Below are 22,357 nucleotides of genomic sequence, written 5' to 3'. Positions count from 1 at the left end.
TACAGATGCAAATGGATGGGAGACTGGAATGCTGAGATGCCAAGTTGGGCAACTTGCCTGTATTGCTCCTCTTTCTGTCCTGGAAGCATCTTTTGTAGGTCAGATGGCAGACATCTTTGCCTGACATCCAACTAGGCTGAGGATAGGGCTGCCATATGGAAAGGACAGGTCTCCTGTACAAAGGGTGTATGAGGACCATGTGCGGAGGTTGGGTCCAAATTCAGACCAAGAACCAGTTTGTTGAGGTAACTGGCCGGGCCGGTCGAACTGACGAACCAGCCTGAACTGGTTCAGAGTGGTTTGTGATCAATCCGCTCAAATCACCTGATTTGCGGTGGACTGGTTCAACTGTGAACTGGTCCATGAACACCCCTATCCTGTATCATTAAGAGATGCACAGAAGGAGGAATTTTAGCATTTGGGAAAATTGCAGGGGCCAACTCACCCGCAAAGCAATGGATGAGCCTCACCCTGGGAAAAGCTCCTTCATGATCAAAGTGTCTCCCCTGCCAGGTAAGTCCTATCAGCATTAGTCTGATTCTTGGTGACTCAGGGTGGGCTCCGCTGTACCCTCTTAACAGGGATTCCCAGATGTTGACTACAACTCCCAGCATTCCCATCTGCAATGGCCTTTGGCTGGGGATTCTGGGAGTTGTAGTCAACATCTGGGAATCCCTGTTATAGGGTACACTGGTGGGCTCCACACTCTGCTCATTGACTACTGACTTTTAATAGTAACAGTAGTCTGGTCATTATCCATTTTTACTGCTTAGCTTTTTAAATGTATTTTGTCTTTTAATCTTTTAAAATCCATTTTATGCCCCCCCATACCTTTTATGCTCTTTTTAAAACTCTTGTGTCTTTTTCAGGCTTTTTAGGCTCTCATGCCTCGTGTATTTTCTATTATCATATGTACTTTTATTTTTAATATATAAAGGTAAAAGGTAAATTGTGCCATCGAGTCAATTTCGACTCCTGGCGGCCACAGAGCCCTGTGGTTTTCTTCGGTAGAATACAGGAGGGGTTTACCACTGCCTCCTCCCACGCAGTATGAGATGATGCCTTTCAGCATCTTCCTATATAGCTGCTGCCCGATATAGGTGTTTCTGGGAAACAAACCAGCGGGGATTTGAACCGGCAACCTTCTGCTTGTTAGTCAAGCATTTCCCCACTGCGCCACTTAAGATGGCTTTTTAACCACCTGTTATACTTTATGCTGGTTTATGATGGTAATAAAGACTGACTGATTGATTGGTAGGAATTTCAGCAGGTATAGCTTGTCAAGCAGAGGGAAGAAAAGTTGCCCCTGCTGAAATTCCCTCTTCTGTATATCTCTTAAAGGAACAGGAGACCAGAACAGTCCTCTTGTCTATATGGCAGCCGTAGCTAAGGGACATGGTGAAGCATCAGCACACCAAGGCAGGAGGCATGGCTGGCGCTGGGGACAAAGCGTGGCGACCCCTCACCCTTTCCAGCCAGCGGAGTGCTTTCTTCGCTGGCTGGATGCTTCCTTTTTCTCCCTTGCTTGCTGGCTGGAGAGGGCTAGGAGAAGGGGTGTGGCTGGCGCAGGCCAGCACACGTGGCAGCTTGTCTCAGCATTGCCGACAATCTTGCTATGCCCCTAGAAGCACGTCTCTACAACACATATGTGTGTGCACAGGTAGTCTGGCCCTTAATGGCTAGAAACTAGTTTGTTTTTAAATGAAAGCTGAGATTTCTAGTATGCTCAGTGCTGCCTTTGCATGGAGTTGAAGGAACTCATACAAATGGACGAATCCATTGCACACCTAGCCTAATTACTCCAACCTCTCGCTGTGGGCCCTGGGATTGAGGGTGGGTAACCGGCTGCTGTTTGTTTCAGATTCCGATAGGAGCAGAGCTGGAGCTGTTAGGCAGTTACCTGCACTCCCAGGGCGCGTGTTTCTATCTCAGAGGTACATTTCACCACAATGAACGGCACCTCTTCCGGGAAGTCCCGCGGCACTTGAGCGAAGTCAATCCCAAAGAGCGAGACCCGTGCTGGCAGCTTCTGGTGCCCACAGTTGATGAGGAGGCTCTCCAGGCACTTCTTGTGACAAGTCAGGAAGCACTGCAAGTGGCCCAGAGGTGCTAAGTTAATATGGCTGGCAGCTCTCCCAATCCAGCCCTTGTCCCCATGTTTATTTCTCACCTACTAGCAACATGGGGAAATGTTGTTTTGTTTTCTCCCATGTGTGACATAGGCCACCCTGTTCCCTTAGGCTAGAGGCAGGGAAGAACATTTATTGGAGAGATAATTTTGATATGGCCACAATGATTTTAACGACCAAAGGGAGGGGGGATACAAAATCCCTCCTCCAGCTGTGAGGAGTCCTGGGTAGGCTGCCACCTTTCACTTTTTTATATGAGCCGATGATTCACCCTTCCAAGGGAATATTCTGGGAGAGTCAAAGTAGAAAACCCCTCCCTACAAGAAAGGCTTGAGAAGTCTTAGGCCTTCAGGAGCATGTGACTAGGGCAGGACTCAATAAGGAGTGACAACAAAGATTTATTAACATCTATAACAATAACAAGGATTTATTACTAATTGGGTAATCAGGAAAACTATAGAGTCATCAACGATCGCTGCTTCCATTCAGGTAAAACCCTTCCTCAGGAACTTCAAGAACCATGCAGTCAGAGCCAAGTACTTAAACAAGAATAAATTCCCTGACATATTTAGCTAAACTGGCACCTCTCCTTCCTACTCACTTCCAGGTTCGGGACTTCCAGTTGATTCTCAGCCCAAGGCTGTGAGTCTCCCTTTCTTTACAGTAGTTGCTGATCAGACCTCACTCCGAGGTATTATTACAGTGATATCTTAATATGCGTGCAAAGGGCACATTAAAATGGCTAATTAAGGCTGCTTTACACATTATATTTTTAAGGTGTTCACCAAAGATATTTATGTATACAACTAACAATGTAAAAATATGATAAATGTGAATCTTTCACAAGTACGCTCATCAAATCTCCTTGAAGTACATTCTGCTACTAGAGGAATTAACGTGTACTGAACAGTGCTGGCTCATTGCCGTTTGCCACTTGAGGTGAACAGCAACCAGCTGCCTTGCCTCCCCTTGCTGGCCCTGCCCCCTGGACCAGAACTGCTCCAGCACCCCCACTCTCCCCCACTTCCAGCATCAAAATTGAGACGTTTTGTGCTGAGGGTGAGGGGAGAGAGAGTGCGTGTGCTGGTGCAGGAGAAGTGGCAGTAGTAAGGAGAAACCAATATAAGTGGCACAAAATTGCTATCACATTGGTATATTGAGGTGCTCATGGGAAGATCCTATTGACGGCAAGAGGCTGGATCAGATTAACAGACTAAATCAGGGTTTCTTAACCTTGGGCCTCCAGATGTTGTTGGACTGCCACTCCCAGAATCCCCAGCCACAAAGGCCATGTCTGGGGATGATGGGAGTTGTAGGACAACAAACATCTGGGGGCCAAAGGTTAAGAAACCCTGGAGTAAATAATAAATACTAGCTGACCTGGTGCAGAGCATCTGCGCCCCTAGTTCTCCCTGTCTCCCCCCGTTCAGCCCCATTTCATTCCCCACCCTCGCCCCAGTTCATTCCCCACCCCCACCAGCTCGTTCTCCCTCTGCGGCCAGCCGTCCTGCTGCTGCTTCCCCACACCCTCTGCCTCCTTCTGCCCATTCATCCCCGCCTCCGCCTCCTTCCGCCCGCTGCTGTTTTCTCCGCTGGCCGGCTTCTGCCACCATTTCCCCCCCAGCCAGCCAGTGCCACCATTTTCTTCCCTCCCACCCATGGCTATCTGGCAGCTCTCCGAACTCTCACGAGACCTGCCATGCATGGGATTAGCCCCGGGTACGTATTAGAGAATTAAATATATAGATGGATGTCCCTTGCAGAATTCTCTGAGTCTAAGTGTCTCTGTTCTGTCTCACTGCTTATATTGTAAGGTTCAGGCTATTTTTTGTGGCTCTTAATTTCTAGCTTCATTGAGCTGGTCCTGATGCTGTACTGAGGGTGAGAGCCTGCTTGAGATCTGCTCTTCTTGCTGCAGTAAGGCAGCTCCATCATGGCTCACTTACCTCTTCACACTCTGTACCACTGACCATGAAGTTCTCACACTCTCTGCATTTTGAAGGGCCCCGTAGCTTCCGTAAGCGATGGGTCTGAGCAGCACTTGACAGGGTGCTGTTCTTAAACTGGCCATGTAACAAGCCATTTTCAGATGCAACATCAGTGAGATCTGAGAAGAGGATGAGACACCATTAGCACCAATAAGATTGGAGCAATGTTGTCCACAGACTGATAAATAGTCCAGCAGATTCCAACAGATGCAGGGGCGTAACTATAATAGGGCAAGGAGACACAGTTGTCTGGGGGCCCTGCCTTGCCCCCCCCGAGGCAAGTCACATGACTAACTCCCCCAGCTGCACACCCGCCCAGGCTTCCTTCAGTTGTATTCATCCTCTGAAATTGATGTGAATGTTAAGACCTGGAGCTACCAGAACAGCATGTCTTTCCTCTAGTACCATTAAATGACTTGCATCGTCCACAATTTACAAAACCTTTTAAAAAATAATTTAGGATGATGTTCTGTTGTGGCACATAGGTGTGTGTGTGTGTGTGTGTGCATAAAATTTTACTATGCTTTTTGTTACCACTATTCAGCCTTATTTAAGATTTCTTTACTTCATGAGCTGAGCTGAGCTTCAGTGAGGGGGGCCCCATTTTACAATCTTGTCTCTGGGCCCATTCCAACCTTGCTACACCCCTGAACAGATGCAGAGGGAATAGACAGAAAAGCGTGCAAAGGACTAAGTCCCAAGACACTCCAAACCTAAGCTCAGTTGCTCTCAACAAACATTGGATTGATAATGGCTCAAAGTGGGGAAGCTGGAAAAGTGAAGCAGGAAGAAAGAAATTTGACTCTGCTCAACAATATTCCATTGTCTGATATTGCACTGATTTCAAGGGGTTTATAAATATTTGTAGTAGTAGTAGTAATAGCTGTAGTAGTAGGAATGCTAAGAGGCAAATGCATGTTCTAGGATGGAGTGTCCCCAGAAGTTCTAGTGCAGATCTTATCACTGGTGAGGTACTAAACATCTCATTCAAACATGGCATCTACTGTATCTAGGATTCCATTTACAATAGCAGCAGATTACTTAGTAAGACTATTCCTGGGCTCTAGCATTCAGAATACAGGTGGAGGAATCACACGATGGCACCTTACACATATAAAACAAATTCCCTATACTCATATCTAAAGGTCTCAGAAGGGTTACAGCTTATCTTTTCCCTGAAATGTTAGTTTTCTATGTATAAAACATTCAAATGTGCAATCTCCATCTGAAGTGGTGCATTTCAGGAACAGATTAACCACATGAGCCACTATCTGTCTAGACTGGGCCTAGTGCAGAGATGTCCCAAGCAACACCTCTCTGTGTGTATCATGTAGCACTGTAACATACAATTACAGGTCTCTTTCAGTCCCTTCCTTGTCTCATCAGTCTGTGGGTTTGTTTGCTTCTCACCATTTTCATAGGCTTGAATCGAATCTTTGTCTTCACAATCCTCCGAGGAAGACATGGTGCCAGTGGATGGAGCTTTCAGCAACTTCTTGTGCCCTAGATATGAGTGAAACATTTTTAAAAAACAAAAATAGAAGTATATTAAGAGCCCAAAGCCAGTAGATTCAAAGCCACACTCAATTCTGCAAAGGATATTTCTTATGTGAAAAGAAAAGGTGTCCTAAAGTTTTAGTTCACAGAATATTGCTCCACTGAGATACTTATAATAAAAATTGCTTTTCTAATGTGAGGGAAAGGGGCCAATAGGAGCTTGCCTCCTGAGAAAAACAACTGCATTGCATGCAATGGTGTGTGTGTGTGTGTGTGTGAGAGAGAGAGAGAGAGAGAGAGAGAGAGATCCAAATCAGGACTGTGGTGTGCACAAATGGTGAAAACCCTGCAAACTCATGTTTCAGATCTTCCACAGCTGCTATTTATATTAGAAAGCACAAAGATGCAGGGACAAACTATACATTTAATGTCATGTGCCATTTGGCTCTCAGACTTCCTTTTTTAGGCAGACCTTTAATTTTTAAATTCGCTAGGATGTTTTGTGATGGCATATTTTAATCTCTCCTGCTGGATTATTATTGTTAATCATTGTTATTGCATTCATATTTGAGAATGTTTTTAATTGAAAAGTGGACTACTATACATTTCCTAATTAAGGATGGTGATGACAAAAATAGAAATTTCTGAATTCCACGGTTTTGGCTTTGCAGAATTTCACAACTGAGAATACATGCAACTCTTAACAGGCTGATCAGGTATCAGATACTCTCCGGCCTCCAATTATTTTAAGGACTAAAGACAAGTTACTGCTACCCATTTGCTGCAGGCTTCCACGTCTCTGCAAGCAACTTCTACACAACTGTGGTGGTTTGTCTGAAATCATTTCACTTGATATTCTTGCAACAGAAATATAGTTTCAATTCTGAATTTTGTTTTATTTATAATATTTATATCACACTAAGAGGTAGTCTCCCATCCAGGTCTGTACTCACTTAGCCGCAGCAACAGCGAAGCCTAGGCCAGTGTGGCGTAGTGGTTAGTATGTTGGACTAGGAATAGGGAGACCTGAGTTCAAATCCCCTTGTAATTATGAAACATACTGTGTGACTCTGGGCCAGCCACTTCTCTTTCAGCCTAACCTACCTCACATGGTTGTTGTGAGGAGAAACTTAACTATATACACCGCTCTGGGCTCCTTGAAGAAAGAGCAGAATATAAATGTAAAAATAAAAAACAGAATAAATAAATACTCTGGCATCAGATGCTCCCAGAGCATTCAGTGGGCTCAAAATTCAGATTTATTTATTTAAAAATGATTTCATGATCACTTCGGAATTGCGAAGGGAACACCAGTGAAATTGCCATTCTCAGTTTTTTGAAATGCGTATTTGAAGATTCAAAATTCAAAACCAACTTCTAGAAACCAAATCCATACCCAGACTTTTAAAGCAATCCTTTTGATTCTCTCAGTCTAACCTACTTCACAGGGTTGTTGTTAGGAGAAACATAAGTATGTAGTACACCACTCTGGGCTCCTTGGAGGAAGAGCGGGATATAAAATGTAACAAATAAATAAACAAAAATTAATAATAAAATAAAATAAAATATAATAAAAATAAATAGGAAAGGCACATTGTAAAACACACCAAGATTTCTATATGCCGAAAAACGCATGGGTGGTGGGGATGCAAAGGGACTCATATTATGTAAATATAATATTTATTGAAAGAATGTCAAAATTTAGAAAAATAAGGGGGTATGGACAAACAAGGGCCATATATGAGAGAGAAAATCTCTCTCTCTCTCTCTCTCTCTCTCTCTCTCTCTCTCTCTCTCTCTCTCCAGTCACAATATATGACAGGAGATGGAATTGTAATCTCCTTCTTGAATGAGGTCTGTAGCTGGGCTATTTCAATTCTCTTCCCTCCCATTATTAATTTTCCAATTTATGAAAGACACTCTCTAGCTTTGAATGAAAAAGGATGCAGTCCTCTCACCTGGGCTGGATGTAGGGGAATCCAAGGAATGGTACTCGGTACTCCCTCCCAGGCTCTCTGTGTCACTGTAGGACTTGTTGGCACCTGGACAATGTGGACAAAACAAAAGACGTGTACAACTTTAATATATTCAAATCGATGGAGGTAGTGTGAGAACACTATCATTATCCATAGTTGCTGTTCATATGTACTTTTTTTTTGTTTTTGTCCTGCTGCAGACTCCAGTCAAATTAAAATTTCAGGTTTTCATCATTTTTCAAGCTGAACCTTTGAAAATATCATCCCAAGAAGGAGACAACTACTGATTCCAAAGATGTGTGTATTCCTATTGTGGGTACTTATTGGCTAGCATCCATTACATCACCAGAGCAAAGGAACAAAATTTTCCCTACCCAACTATCATCATTTCCGGTCGGTTTTGCAATTTTTAAATAAACAAATAAGACAAAAGACAAACATATGCAAATGAATCCATATATGGCTCAGCAGGGGTGGGGGGGATAGAAGGATACTAGTCCCAGTCCTCTTAGTAATGCCCACACTTCCAAGCTAGGCTCTCCCCTCTTTTAGTATGTTTGCATAGTTATCCAGCCAATGAAGTAGGATTGGAGTTAGCAGCACTGAAGCAGCAAGAAGAAAATAACTCTGAAAATATTATTGTTTTACACAGCCAAAGAAAAGATGGGAGAGGAAGAGTCATTGGGGAACTCCTACACCTGTTAAATAGTTTACAAGTCAGGGGATATTACTAAAGTCATTCAGTTTGGTCTGTGCCTATACTACCCCAGGGAATTTCCACAGACTCCTCATAGATCAAGGTAATTTAAGTGTGCAAAACTGCAGTATCTTATTCAGGAGGTGTGATTAAGTAAATATTCTATCCATTAGGAAGCATACTCAAATAATTAATCAGCCTTCTTTCTGACTCCATCTTAGAATTAAGACTCTTCCTTGGTTTCTACAGAATCTGTCTATAATATTATAACATAAAATTAGCATAGGCCACCTTAAGGGCTTTCCAGGGGCGTATCTAGGGTAGGGCAGGCAGGGCATGTGCCCCGGGCGCCACATGAAGGGGGGCGCCATTTCTTAAAATGATATTTTTAAAAATAAAAAATTGCTTCCCAAAACAAAATGGCCACCGTGCATGCTCAAATGGCCTCTGTGAGGCCCTAGGCCATGCCAGGCCTCACAGAGGCCAATTGAGCATGAGCAGTGGCCATTTTGTTTTTGGTGGCCATTTTTTAATTTTTTTTAAAATCATTTTTAAAAATGGCCACCGCACATGCTCAAATGGTCCCTGCGAGGCCCTCAGCCCGGGACCGGCTGCAGTGGTGAATTAAGAGGCCATCAGGAGGAGGGGAAACCTTTGCAGACCCCCCCCCATGGCCTTTAGGAAGCCCCCTGAAGGGGCTACAGGTAATTTTTTTAATTTAATATAATATAAGTCACTGTACACATATTCAGTTTGGCACTATGTACAGAGAATCAGGGCTTGTGAATACTGAGCTGAACTTTATGAGCTAGGATTGTATTCATTTGCTCTTACTTTGCTTCTTGTGATAAGTGAGTTAAATGTGTTGTCTTAATAATATGACTATTAATGGTGAGTTTGTCTCTGAATCAGTGTTAAATCCTTAGTATTAAGGCCCACGGGGAGGTTCTTGCTCTCTTTCTCTCATTTTAACTGTCTTTCTGAAAGACTAGAATATATTCCAAGCAGTGATACAGTTTACTCTGTATATCCTTTAATTATTTTCAGAGTATCTGGGAAAAGTCAAATTCTCCATTTATTTTTAAAACTTATGCAATAGTTATGCTACAATGCATAGTAGGGAATTAGACAGGCACTTCTGTTTAGTTTTTCAAGTACACCTCCACATAGTATTTGGGTGTTTCATGAGCCCCAACATACTGAAATTTGTAGATTCCCAGCATTTTTTGGTCTGACTACGTCCACTGCTAAATAGTTTTTGAAATATTAAAAGATTAATGTGGTTGACTTGTATTTTTGAGCTGATATTATTTTAAAGTTATCTGAAAGGTGGGCGTCAGATGTTTGGACAGGGGGTGCAATTTCAGTGCTTGCCCTAGGTGCTATTTTCCCTAGATATGCCTCTGGGGCTTTCATAATGGAATGGTAGGGCAATCTTTTTTAATTTATTATTTAACACATTTGCATACAGCCCCAAACGCAACACTCTCAATCACTTATGAACTCAAAATAAATGCATCTACAGTATACTAAAGGATTTGGTAATGGTGGTGAAACCTCTGGCCATGACTGATCGATCCAATGCAGGCCTGGCCCAAGCCCCGCCCTCACCAGCAGCCAAGGCAGTATGGCAAGATTCTGCCTTCACCCAAACTCTCACTTCGTGCACCAATCTCCTCCACCCCCCACTGCTGATTTCCCAGTCCCCCACAACCCCGGCATTGGACAAAGTTACCCCCCGCCTCACAGGGTTGTTGTGAAGATAAACAAAACCCTGTACCAGGGGCAGAGCCACCACTAGGCCAACAGGTTCAAAGAACCCGGGCCATGCCCAATCAGGGGCCACACCTTGTGGCCCCGACACCCCCCCCCCGCATCTGACGTCAGATGCGAGGGTGCTGGTTTAGCTCCCATAACGGGGACTGCATGGGAATTAAATGGCCCCTGCATTCCGGCCTGTGTGAACAAAAAGGTCTTTACCTGGCATCTAAAAGAACAAAGTGATGAAGCCAGGTGAACCTCACTGGGGAGGCTATTCCATAAACAGGGTGCAACCACCAAAAAGGCCTTCTCCCTGGTAGGAGCACCCGGAGGAGAGCCTCTGAAGAAGATCTTAGGGTACGAGTGGGAACAAATGGGGCAAGACGCTCTCTCAGGTAACCCGGTTCCAAGCTATTTAGGGCTTTAAAGGTTAAAACCAGCACTTTAAATTGGGCCTGGAAATGGACTGGGAGTCAGTGCAGCTGACAAAGCACTGGCATAATTTCACTAAACTCGGGGTGGCCAAATTTGCAGATGATACCAAACTCTTTCAGGCAGTGAAATCCAAAACGGATTGTGAGGAACTCCAAAAGGATCTCTCAAAATTGGGTGACTGGGCAACAAAATGGCAAATGTGGTTCAATGTTGGCAAGTGTAGAGTGATGCACATTAGGACAAAAAAAACCCAACTTCAACTATACGCTGATAGGATCGGAGGTGTCGGTGACTGACCAGGAGAGGGTTTTTGGGGTCGTGGTGGACAGCTCATTGAAAGTGTCGACTCAATGTGTGGCAGCTGTGAAAAAGACCAATTCCATGCTAGGGATCATTAGGAAGGAGATTGAAAATAAAACGGCTAATATTATAATGCTCTTATACAAAACTATGGTGTGGCCACACCTGGAATACTGCATACAGTTCTGGTCACCACATCTTAAAAAGGACATTGTAGAACTGGAAAAGGTGCAGAAGAGGGCAACCAAGATGATCAGGGGCCTAGAGCACCTTCCTTATGAGGCAAGGCTACAACACCTGGGGCTATTTAGTTTAGAAAAGAGACAACTGCAGGGAGACATGATAGAGGTCTATAAAATTATGCATGCTGTGGAGAAAGTGGATAGAGATAAATTCTTCTCCCTCTCCCATAACACTAGAACCAGTGGTCATCCCATGAAATTGATTGCCACCAAATTTAGGACCAACAAATGGAGTTACTTTTTCACACAACGCATAATCAACTTGTGGAATTCTCTGCCACAAGATGTGGTGACAGCCAACAACCTGGATGGCTTTAAGAGGGGTTTAGATAACTTCATGGAGGAGAGGTCTATCAATGGCTACTAGTTGGAGGGCTATAGGCCACCTCCAGCCTCAGAGGCAGGATGCCTCTGAATACCAGTTGAAGGGGAGTAACAGCAGGAGAGAGGGCATGCCCTCAATTCCTGCCTGTAGGCTTCCAGTGGCATCTGGTAGGCCACTGTGTGAAACAGGATGCTGGACTAGATGGGCGTTGGGCCTGATCCAGCAGGGCTGTTGTTATGTTCTTATAATATGGTCAAAACGTCAGTCCCAGTTAATAATCTTGCAGCTCTATTTTGTACCAGCTGCCGTTTTTGGACCATTTTCAAAGGCAGCCCCACGTACAACTCATTGCAGTAATCTAAGCGAGAGGTTACCAGAGCGTAACTGTGGCCAAGCTATCTCTGTCCAGGTAAGGTAGCATATCAGCCAAAGCTGATAAAAGGTGCTCTGAGGCACAGAGGCCACTTGAACCTCTAGTTACAATGCTGGATCGATTAGAACAGACTGTGAACCTGGTCCTTCAGGAGGAGTGCAACCCCATCTGGAACAGGCTGAACATTATTCACCCCTGCAGAGGAACCACCAACCAACAGTACTTCAGTCTTGTCTAGATTGAGTCTCAGCTTATTCACCCTCATCCAGTCCATTTCTGCATCCAAATACTGATTCAGGATCTTGTTCATGTCCTAAGCCTAACAAAGCCCCGCATCAAATGATAGGAGAAATTTGGAATAAAGTTCTCACAGTAAGACTACAGACTTGGAGGTGCAGTTTGCAGTGGTAGCAGAGATTTAAGGAATGAGGAAATGAACACCATAGAGCCTTACCTGTGGTCTCTGACAAGGCAAAATAAGTAGCCAGGTAAATGGTTGCTGTGACCCTCTGTCACGTCACCATAAAAGTGCTGTTAGAGGCAAGGTGGCTGGGCTGTGAGGTCACAGTGCAAAGTTGATTATGAAGCCTGATGAGGAATTTAGGATGTGTGGCAAGTTCCAAGATCAGTGTCTGGTGAATAAACTAGAGCCTGATAACAATTAGGCTGGCAATCCCTGAGTTAGAGATCTAAGGGAAAGGTGATACCCTCGACACTAGTCTTTGAGGGGAAAGTGTGGGAATGTGAGCTGAACTTGCCTTGTGCTTTCTGAGCTCCTTTGTGAAAGTGGTGATGGAGGAAAAAAACTATTAATTGATCTAGCCAGGACATGGCAAAAATTATGCAGTATTGAACCAGATCCAGAAGATATGACAGAAAATTAACTTAGATTTTAATGTAATTTACTTTTCTCACTGCTTAAGAAAGATTGCTTACCAGAGGCATCTTCTGAGAAGTTGCTGAGGTCAGCAGCTGATGATGAAATGCGGGTATATTGTGCAACATTCTTTCTTCGAGCACTGGGTGGGGACCTGAGAAAGCAATGCACTGGTTATATGTTTCAGTTTCCTTCAAAAGAAATGAAAATTGAATTAGCTGGGAAGTAACTCATTCAAGCAAATGTACAGTGGATTTGTGTAAAAGGGAACTCCTGTATCAGAGTTCTGTTCTGTACAGATTCCTGTTTTGTTTCGTTTTCATTTGCTCCTTGCTTCCTCTCATTTCACCCTAGGCTTCTCTCAGCAGTATATTTGTGCTAAGAGCAGCATTATGGGACAAGTGAAAGCAACTTACTCATGAGTTTGTGCAGCTGCTTGCTATTGCAGGGAGCAGGCAAATACATTTACAAGTAACTTTTCTCATGAGAAAATGCTCCAGCAGGCCCAATTAAGCGGCAAGCTGGAAGGAGATAATATCCTTCCAATATCTGTTCAGACTTCGAGAGGGACATTGTGAGAAAGCTAGCACACTTTCTGATATTGCCTCACCAATTGCCGTGCTTTACACACACACACACACACACACACACAGACACACACACTTTTAAAAACTCAACGGAATTGGCACTACCACTGCACATTTTGTGCAGTGTTTTGTGTCTTTATGGCAGTCTTGTTAATATGTTTAGATGAGCAGCACAGTTAAATCTGCTTTGTGGTCATCCAGCATGTTAGCACGGTATTCATCCATAAAAGCACTATATTATATTATATTATATTATATTATATTATATTATATTATATTATATTATATTATATTATATTATAAATTTTATACATATAATTATTTCATAATGTTATATTGACCTGGATCTACTGTGATAGGATTTTGCTGTTCCAATAGTTAATAAAATTATCACTGAATAGTAAAGTATTTACTTTTTGATTTCCTACTTTTGTATAGTTAGTTTTGCCAAAACAACATGTTCAAAGGCCTTATTATTCTCACTCTTTGATGTTGAGGAACTTATTTATTCTCCAACATTTGTGTATTAAAGGAGCATTGGAGTGTCTCTTTAGTTAAGGCAAACAGCAAAAAAATGGTTTCTATCGCGGCTTATTAATATGCTTTGCTGGTACTAGGCAGACACTCCATCCTCTCCATCTTGATTTGGGCTTCAAAGGCTAAGGAAAAGTGTGGGTGCATGGAGGGCAAGTTGTAAGTGAGCAGAATTTGTGACATTGCACAAACTCATTACTGATCATGCGGCAGGCCTGCTAATTTCCCGCTTTGTGAAGCTTGATCCAAAATGAGGTAGCCTTAATTCCAGTCTTAAATCAGCAGGTTTTTTGACCATCAGATCAGTATTTTTGTATATTATTTCTTTGCTCCTAATGTTTATGCTTGCTTATGTAAGAACAAATAATAAATGTTCAAGTTGAATTTTAAATCTTTAATGGTTTAATTCATTAAACAGATGCCCCAGAGTAACAAATTACTCTGGGGCATGACCACAACTGTTCCCTCTAAAGCGTACACGTGCATGCTCACCTTCTCCCAGACCCCCATGCAGCAGTTTTCTGCCACCGCCCAACCCCTCTCCCCAGCCAGGGAGCACTGCCCCATTTCCCCCTCTCCCTGGCCAGGTCGCTGCCATGCTCCGCCTCCACCGCCCCTCCCTTCCTCCCCGACCAGGCCTTCACCTTCTCCAGTTCTGGCTGGGAGGGAGGGAGGGAGATGGTGCACACTGTAGCCAGAGGAGGACGGAAGGAAGGAAGGCGGAGACAGGAGAAGGAAGATGGAGGAAGGGAGTGAGGAGGATGGGAAGCCAGGACCAGGGAGGGACTTCTGCCAGGAGCTCTCTGCCCTCCACAGCCGATCTCTGTCTTCCCCAGCTCCCTGGCTGACCATTTCAGTTTTAGCTGATAATTTTCTTCCACAGTGCTGCTTTTTACATTTTCTATTCTTAGAGAGCAAGAAATGCTGCTTTCTGGCCCTTGCAGATCATTTACAGCTTTCAGGAATGCTAATGCTAAGTTTCAACTTTGTGATCCTCCAGCAGGGAGCAGGCAGTTGATTACTTCCTGATTGTCTCTGGCCCATAGTCCTGTGCACGGCAAAGTTTAAGTTACTCATTATCACTCTGCAAAGGTATTCAGTTGATCTCTGTGTTCTCTGCAGCAAAATTTATTTATTATTTATTTGTTCAATTTTTATACCACCCTTCCAAGATGTCTCAGGGCAGTTTACAATTAAAATAAAACCATTAAAATCAATTAACAATTAAAACAGAAATTATAAAACAGCATAAAACAGCAATTAAACAATCAGAACAATTTAAAAACCCTGAAAACCAGGTTATAACATTAAAACCAGTTACAACTATTAAAAAACCCTGAAGGCCAGGCCAAACAGGGCCTTTTAAGGGCTCTCCTGAAGGCCAATAAAGAATTCAAATTGCGGATTTCTGCAAGGAGTGCATTCCACAGTCCAGGAGCAGCTACAAAGAAGCCCCGCCTCTGTGTCGCCACCAGACGCACCAGTGATAACTGGTGACGGATCTTTTCAGATGACTTTAACGTGCGGTGGGGATCACGCAGAAGGCGGTGCTCTCTGAGGTAACCTGGGCCTAAGCTATTCAGAGCTTTAAAGGTAATAACCTGGACTTTGTATTTTGCCCGGAAACATATCAGCAGCCAGTGTTGCTGTTTCAAAACAGGCATAATACGGTCTCTGGTTGCCCCAGAGACCAATCTGGTTGCCGCATTCTGAACTAACCAAAGTTTCCGGACTACATACAAAGGCAGCCCCACGCAGAGCGCATTGCAATAGTCAAGCCTGGAGGTTACCAGCTGGTGCACCACTGTTTTGAGGTCGTCCTCTTCAAGGAATGGACACAGCTGTTGAATCAACCAAAGTTGATAGAAAGCACTCCTGGCCATAGCCCCCACTTGAGATACCAGGGTGAGGCCTGGGTCCTGGAGTACTCCTAGGCTGCACACCTGCTCCTTCTGGGGGAGTGTAACCCCATCCAGCACAGGGAGATCTAACTCATCCCTCAAATTCTGAGCCCCTACAATGAGCACCTCCATCTTGCTTGGATTCAGTCTCAATCTGTTATCCCTCATCCAGCCCATTACTGCCTGTAGGCAGGCATTTAGGGAACGAACACCATTTCCTGATGATGCAGATGAAAAGGAGAAGTAGATTTGGGTGTCATCAGCATACTGATAACACCCAGCACCAAACCTCCTGATGACCTCACCCAGCCATTTCATGTAGATATTAAGAAGCACTGGTGACAGAATGAAGCCCTGAGTGACTCCATATAACAGCTCCTGTTTTGAGGAGCCCCTGTCACCAAGCTCCACCATCTGGAATCTACCCGAGAGATAGGAGCAGAACCACTGCAAAGCAGTGCCCCCTATCACCAACTCCCCCAGGTGATCCAGAAGGATACCATGGTCGATGGTATTGAACACTGCCGAGAAATCCAAAATAACCAACAGAGTCACACTCCCTCCGTCGATTCTCCAGTAGAGGTAATCCATCAGGCTGATCAAGGCTGTCTCAACTCCATAGCCAGCTCTAAAGTCAGTTTGAAATGGGTCTAGATGTGGCTAGTAAAATGTGGCTAGTTTTTTGTGTGCACTGCACAAACCTGGCAGGCAAGAGCAAAATGCTTGGGAGCATTTTCATATGTTGCTCTGGTAAATTCAAACCTAAATTCAGTGGGGAATGGATGATTGAGTGTGTGCAAATTGTTTCTGCATTGTGTTTAAAACTTTAAAGGAGACATACAGATGTGGAGGTCACGGGAGTACTGAGGAGGAGAGGGGGAAAGACTGTAGGTGTGTGCTTGTAGCCTGTAGAGGGAGATGTGTGCATCAGAGGGGTGTGTGTGTGTGTGTATGTATATACATACACATGTATAGAGGGAGGTATGTGGGGTGGGGTGGGAACAAAAGTACTGTATCAGAGGGAGTTTAGTATATTTACCTAGGTGCATCTCTGCTGTGTTAAACTGTGCAGGTTTGTGACTTGGTTTTACATAAAATCATAAATATTATTTTAAAAATAAATTTTATTTATTTATTTGAAATATTAAGGGCCCCCTGCAATGCTGATTTGTCCCTAGCCCTGCACCCCGCTAGGGACAGCCCTGATGGAGGAGGAGGCGGACGAGAGGTGGCAGCAGCTCCCACAGCACAAATATTGGGGGGCGGGAATTAAAAAAATTCAATTTCTGTATCTGTGTGTGTTGCTGTGATGTGCGCACACTGAATTGATACTGCCGCCCAGAACAGAAATCTTTGCACTCACTGATAGTGGAAATTAGAGAAAACACTGATGACTACCACGAAAGAAAAATGACAGCTGTTATTTGTTTCCTGTACTTCCAGCAAGTTTTAAAAATCTGGTTTGAGGTAATGTTCTATAGTACAGTAGTCAATTATGAATCCACGCTGGTCGGTTTCCCAGACTATGGGTAACAGTTATATGGGGCAGCAGCAATATAGGAAGATGCTGAAAGGCATCATCTCATACTGTGCAGGAGATGGCAATGGTAAACCCCTCCTGTATTCTACCAAAGAAAACCACCGGGCTCTGTGGGTGCCAGGATTCGACACCGACTTGACAGTGCAACTTTACTTTACATTACATAACCTTTATACAATTTTCTCTTAGATTAAACATAAGCAAAAGTTATTACTGTATTTACATATATATTTCCATTCATTAAATCAATTTGGCTTATGTATGTCATGTGCCCACTTTTTCAAGTCGTCTGTTGTTTCTTTCATGTCACACTAATTATGCAGTAATATCTTAAGTGTTTTTGATTCCATGTGTCTCTTATTACTGTCTATTGTCAGTCTTTCCCTTAATTCTCATCAGGAGAAGTTTTGATTCCTTAATTCCTTCAAGTAGGATCTTATTTATAAGATTTCAAACCACGGTAGTTTGGAGGGTAACTCTTCTATGAGGTTCCTTCCATTTTTGCTTCTGGGTTTGTAGCTAGGAAAGCTGTCTCTGGAAGTGCTCCTCAAATCTCTCAAAGAGCTACTAAGGGTGAAACTACTCAATAACTTGATAAATACTAGGAGTTCTGCCAAGGTAATAAATGCAGGGGCAGAGAGAGTGAGCATTTGTAGGGGAGAATGGGTTGGAAGGAAGGAGGAACATCTAACAAATCCACAAAACATCCACAAATTTGTTCCTAGGATTGTTGTATCCCCCACCCTCCCAAATTTTCTTTTACCTGGGCTTGCTTGTGGTTTCAGATTCAAGCAAAAGGAAAAAGCATTTAAAATAGCCTAGAGGGAATTTTTGCTGGGGAAAATCTATAGGTAGGACAAAAGTTAAGTATTCCCTCCCACTCACTGCTTATCTCACACATGACCCCCACCCTCTTTTCCCAACCCTTGTCTTATAAGAACAATATGGGAGTTGGAAACGCCACGTTTTCCTTGTAATACATAGTTCTGTCTTTTATTTCTTTGAAAGGTTAATAGAAAATCCATGCTGAAGCAACTTAATTTATTTGCCAGGATGATTTTTTAAAAAAAATTAAAAATGTTTATAATGCCAATCCAGCCAATTTGGACATTATGTGGAAGATAAAAAGAAATGCAGTAGATATATCTTGATTTCAGTAAGGCTTTTGACACTATAGTATCTGACATACTATTGACCTTGACTCAATAATAAAGATAACTGATCAAGCACATTTGGCATATTTGTGAAAGGGTCTAACATATCCATCTGTCCTGCAACCCAATGAGTATTTGGGCTGTCCTGAATTATTTATTTATTTACTAGTTTGTTTGTTTATTTATCTATCAAATTTGTACACCGCCCCAAACTTTCATCTCTGGGAGGTTTACAATAACATAAAACCAGTTAAAAACATATACAAAAACTTAAAAACAATTTAACAATTTAAAAATAACCAGAAATTAAAACTCAAAAATATTAGGAAGCTGAGAAAGCTTGGGCGAAAAGATGGGTTTTCAGGTGTTTTTTTGAAAATTGCCAGAGATGGGGAGGATTGTATATCAGCAGGGAGCGCATTCCACAATCTCGGGGCAGCGACCGAGGTTGAATGCCAGAGTAGTTAGGCCATGGTGAGAAAGATGATTGAGAGCAACCATGTACCTTCCAGTTTAGGAAGTATCTGACTGCAATTTAAATTTCAGCTGGTTCCTAAACTGCAATTTTGCATGTATCAAAAAGGGCCTGAGTGTACACTAAAGGGAGAAAGACCTCACTGAGAGGAGAGGTAAAAAGATTTCTATTTCCTGTCCGCTGAAATAATATAGTTCAGCCTGCTAGATGATTTCAACATTCAGTACCCTGTGCTTTCACTGGTAGATTTTTGCTGCAATTGAGTCCTATTGATTGCACAAGTGGAGGTTTTACATCCTAAAAATGTAGGTTAACAGAGTTTGTGAAAGTCAAGGCTGTGACAGCAAAGGACTGTGGATCAGAAAGACAGGTAAAGGTGTTGGGGTTGGGGAGAGGGACAGAAATGTGGACTGTGCTGGTTTACCTCTGTCCTGAGGGTATAAATTCCTCAAATTTGTATACTTCCATTGGAAGCTCTTTTTTCTGCAGGTTCTGAATGAACTCCACGTATTTCTCGCCGATCTTGTAGGGTTTACAGGATTCAGTCAGGGTATCGTATCCTGCGGGGATTAGCTCTGCTTGGGCACGCTGGAGCTTAAACATCCTCAAGGTAACCTTTGGGAAACATCACCAGGAAACATGAAGAAAAATGAATGCATTTCTGCAATTTGCAAAACTCAAAACAATTTGTCACCAGCATCTAACAGTGTGTGAGGAACCCCATCATCTGGGGCCCTGGGGAGTCCTCCGAGGAGGACCCCTTGACTAGCAGAACCCCGATTCAAAGCCAGAGGTCTCTCAACTATGCAACCCTAACCCTCATGGCTGTAGCGAACACATGGACAAGATTACACCTGGAGCTTTTCCTCATGGGGCTTTTCAGCTCTTCTTTTCCACATGGGGCTTTTATGCTGAGGCTTGGGGTGCGTTCATATGAGGGCGGGAATTAGCCCGAATTCAGTAGTGAGACAGCAAGGTACTGTTCATATAGCAAGCAGAATTATTCAGGTTTTATCTTTATGAACGGAGCTTAACTTGAGTATTCTGCATCCTAAAATAATTGCACTTTCTGAAACATTTTCCTGGGATAATCTATCATTTTGCAGAGTGTGATTCTGATGTGTGGAGAGACCCCCAAGGATAAAGATGAGATGGAGGTGTGGCTTTGCCAAGTGTCTGCTGACATGATAACACTCTGGGCAGACTTGTTTCCTGTGCCCAGATCAATTTCTGTTCATTCATTTCTATTTCCTCCCCTTTAATTTTAAAAATTCTTCCTCCTTGAAAAGCCCAACTAATTTTTTTTTGAAAAATAATTTTCTGTGGGTCTTGTGTGCAAAGCTGCCACACGTCTCTATAGCTAGCTACAAGGTTTTTTAAAATATGGAGAACATTGGGGGGGGGGGAATCCATAAATTGGGAAGGACTGGCTATGGACCTCTGAAACCAGACACAGCTGTAGCACAGGATAGTGGGACTCTGTGTATTAAATTTGAAGTTGATGGGCCAATCAATTGATTTTTAATAAAATCTTTAGACAGGAGGGTGCTTCACTTTTTTTGTTTTCCAATTTCCCCGATCTTGTGCAGGTCTGCCACCTGGTGGCTACTTGCAGTCTTGCACAAGATCAACAGAGAATTTTTTTTTAAAGTGAAAAACTCTCCCTGTCTAAATTTTTTATTAAAAATCAATCAATTGTTGACTTGTCATAAGTCACCTGATGTTAGACCTAACAAGTTAGGTCTCCACCTCTTGTACTGAGACCTAACAACATATCCTTCTACACTAAAGCTGGCAGTCTGGAAAGGCTCCTGGGGAGAACCTCATTCCAGAGACCTTAGGCTCAGCCTCCCACTGGGAAATCACTAGTATCCTCACCAGATCCTCAGAAATAGTGTTGCCATCACACCTGGGCCCAGATGCAGCAACAATGGCAAAGTGCGCAACTGGCAGCCTGATTCAGGAGGGGCCAAGACTACCTGGAAAACAGCGGAGGCCTTCCCAATTCCTGCTTAAGCACCACAGTTGCAGTCATCCATTGCTCGTGCAACAGTCCTTTCAGACTGGGGTCTCAGAGCTGTATCCTTATCCTACCAGAATCTCCTGGCTATTTCAAGCCCTTCTTGCTCCCTGCCCTGTTCCCTACCCAGCTTCTAGTGGGACTTCACTGGCCCCAAGCTGCCATGACCAGCACCCAGTGGGTGGAATCCAGAAATAATGTGAGCTAGAAAGTCCAAATCTCACCTCAGTCATGAGCTTACTAAATGGCCTTAGACGAGCCATTATCTTTCAACTGCCACCCGCTCTTTCAGTCTAAGATTATCCATCTTACAGGGCTCTTCTTAAAAATTGCTGAGATAATGTATGGAAAGCGCTATGTAAAAGTAATTATCATACCATCATTAATTCTCTCCCAAACTATTGTCTCTTTTAAGCCTTCTGCACTATGACTGTCGCCAAATCCTCTCAGATAGTATTTCAGTTTGTGACAAGAGGTGGAGACCTGACTTGTTATTTGTATCAGTCATTTCTGCTTTTCTTCTCTTTATTTCCTTTCCCTTCTTCAACTGCCCTTTTCTAACTCCTTTAAAAAAAAAATCATCCCAAAGTTCTATTTCCTCCCCTTCCAGCTTGGCCTCTCATTGGCCCAGGTAAAGAGTCCATCTTATCAAGATATTACATTCCATATCCTGGCCAGAATCTAGCTTCTGGGAGCCAAACAAGATACTACAAGGGACATGTGGCTGCTTCCAAGAGCAGTAGCCTCACTCTTCCTTGGGCTGTGAGTGTGTGTACAGAGTCTGATGCATGTTTCTTTAACCTTACTAATTTTAAATTGTACTTTAACCATTTTTAATTGACTGTATCCTGCACTGAGCAGTGCTGTGAAAAAGCAATATACAATAACAATAAAACAAAGGCACATGATGTGTGTTTCCCATTCCCACAAAGGGCAACCAATTAAGTGGAGATAGGGATGGGAACAAATCAAATGTCATCTCCTGTTAGAAGTTATTGGGCAGAAACAGGGCTGCTTTCTGCAAGAGCCACACATCCTTTGGCATGTCTAATTTGTCTCTAACTGACTCAGGTACTGTAGTGACCAGTCTTCCCACTCTCTAAAGAGTTAACAGGAAGTGAACCCTTGTCTTGACCAACAGGCTGGTGAGCTCCAGGGCTCAACCAATCAGTCCACCTGGTGGATGGGACCTGAGAGCTGCAGGGGGGAATTCTGGGAAGAAGAAAGGAAGTCTGTGCTGGGAGCATGGAGGGCATGCAGCAATGGAGCTTGCTGCAGCAGGATGACTGTAGATCCTTGTAAGACAGGATTGTAGGAGGCTTGATTCTAGGGATGTGCACGGAACCACGGAGGCGTGGTCCGGCACTGGGGGGAGTGTCGCTTTAAGGGCGGGGGGGTAGTACTTACCCCTCCCGCCGCTCTTCCCCCTCCGGCGCTTGACTTTTAAGGTAGCGTTTTTGGGGCGGCAGGGTTCCTCCCTGCCGCCCCTGCCCCCATCATTGGCTGCAAAGCTCCAGAGCAAGTAGAAGCTGGCGCCACGCATGCG

At 43.6% G+C, this 22,357-nt stretch overlaps 1 protein-coding gene across 1 annotated transcript in view; it reads right to left on the bottom strand.

The window, feature by feature from the left end:
* Nucleotides 1-22,357, bottom strand: part of GMIP (GEM interacting protein) — a 124,354-nt gene that overhangs the window by 13,961 nt on the left and 88,036 nt on the right. The window contains exons 12-17 of the mRNA XM_053293184.1: nucleotides 19,216-19,406; nucleotides 12,660-12,754; nucleotides 7,573-7,656; nucleotides 5,528-5,620; nucleotides 4,076-4,236; nucleotides 1,901-2,089 (exon numbers count right to left, since the gene is read on the bottom strand). Coding sequence (XP_053149159.1) covers nucleotides 1,901-2,089; nucleotides 4,076-4,236; nucleotides 5,528-5,620; nucleotides 7,573-7,656; nucleotides 12,660-12,754; nucleotides 19,216-19,406 — 813 coding nt within the window. The remainder of the gene's footprint in view (nucleotides 1-1,900; nucleotides 2,090-4,075; nucleotides 4,237-5,527; nucleotides 5,621-7,572; nucleotides 7,657-12,659; nucleotides 12,755-19,215; nucleotides 19,407-22,357) is intronic.

Source organism: Hemicordylus capensis, chromosome 2 (genome assembly GCF_027244095.1).
Source record: "Hemicordylus capensis ecotype Gifberg chromosome 2, rHemCap1.1.pri, whole genome shotgun sequence".
NCBI classification, from domain to species: Eukaryota; Metazoa; Chordata; class Lepidosauria; order Squamata; family Cordylidae; genus Hemicordylus; species Hemicordylus capensis.
This window is presented reverse-complemented; position numbering and strand designations above follow the sequence as displayed.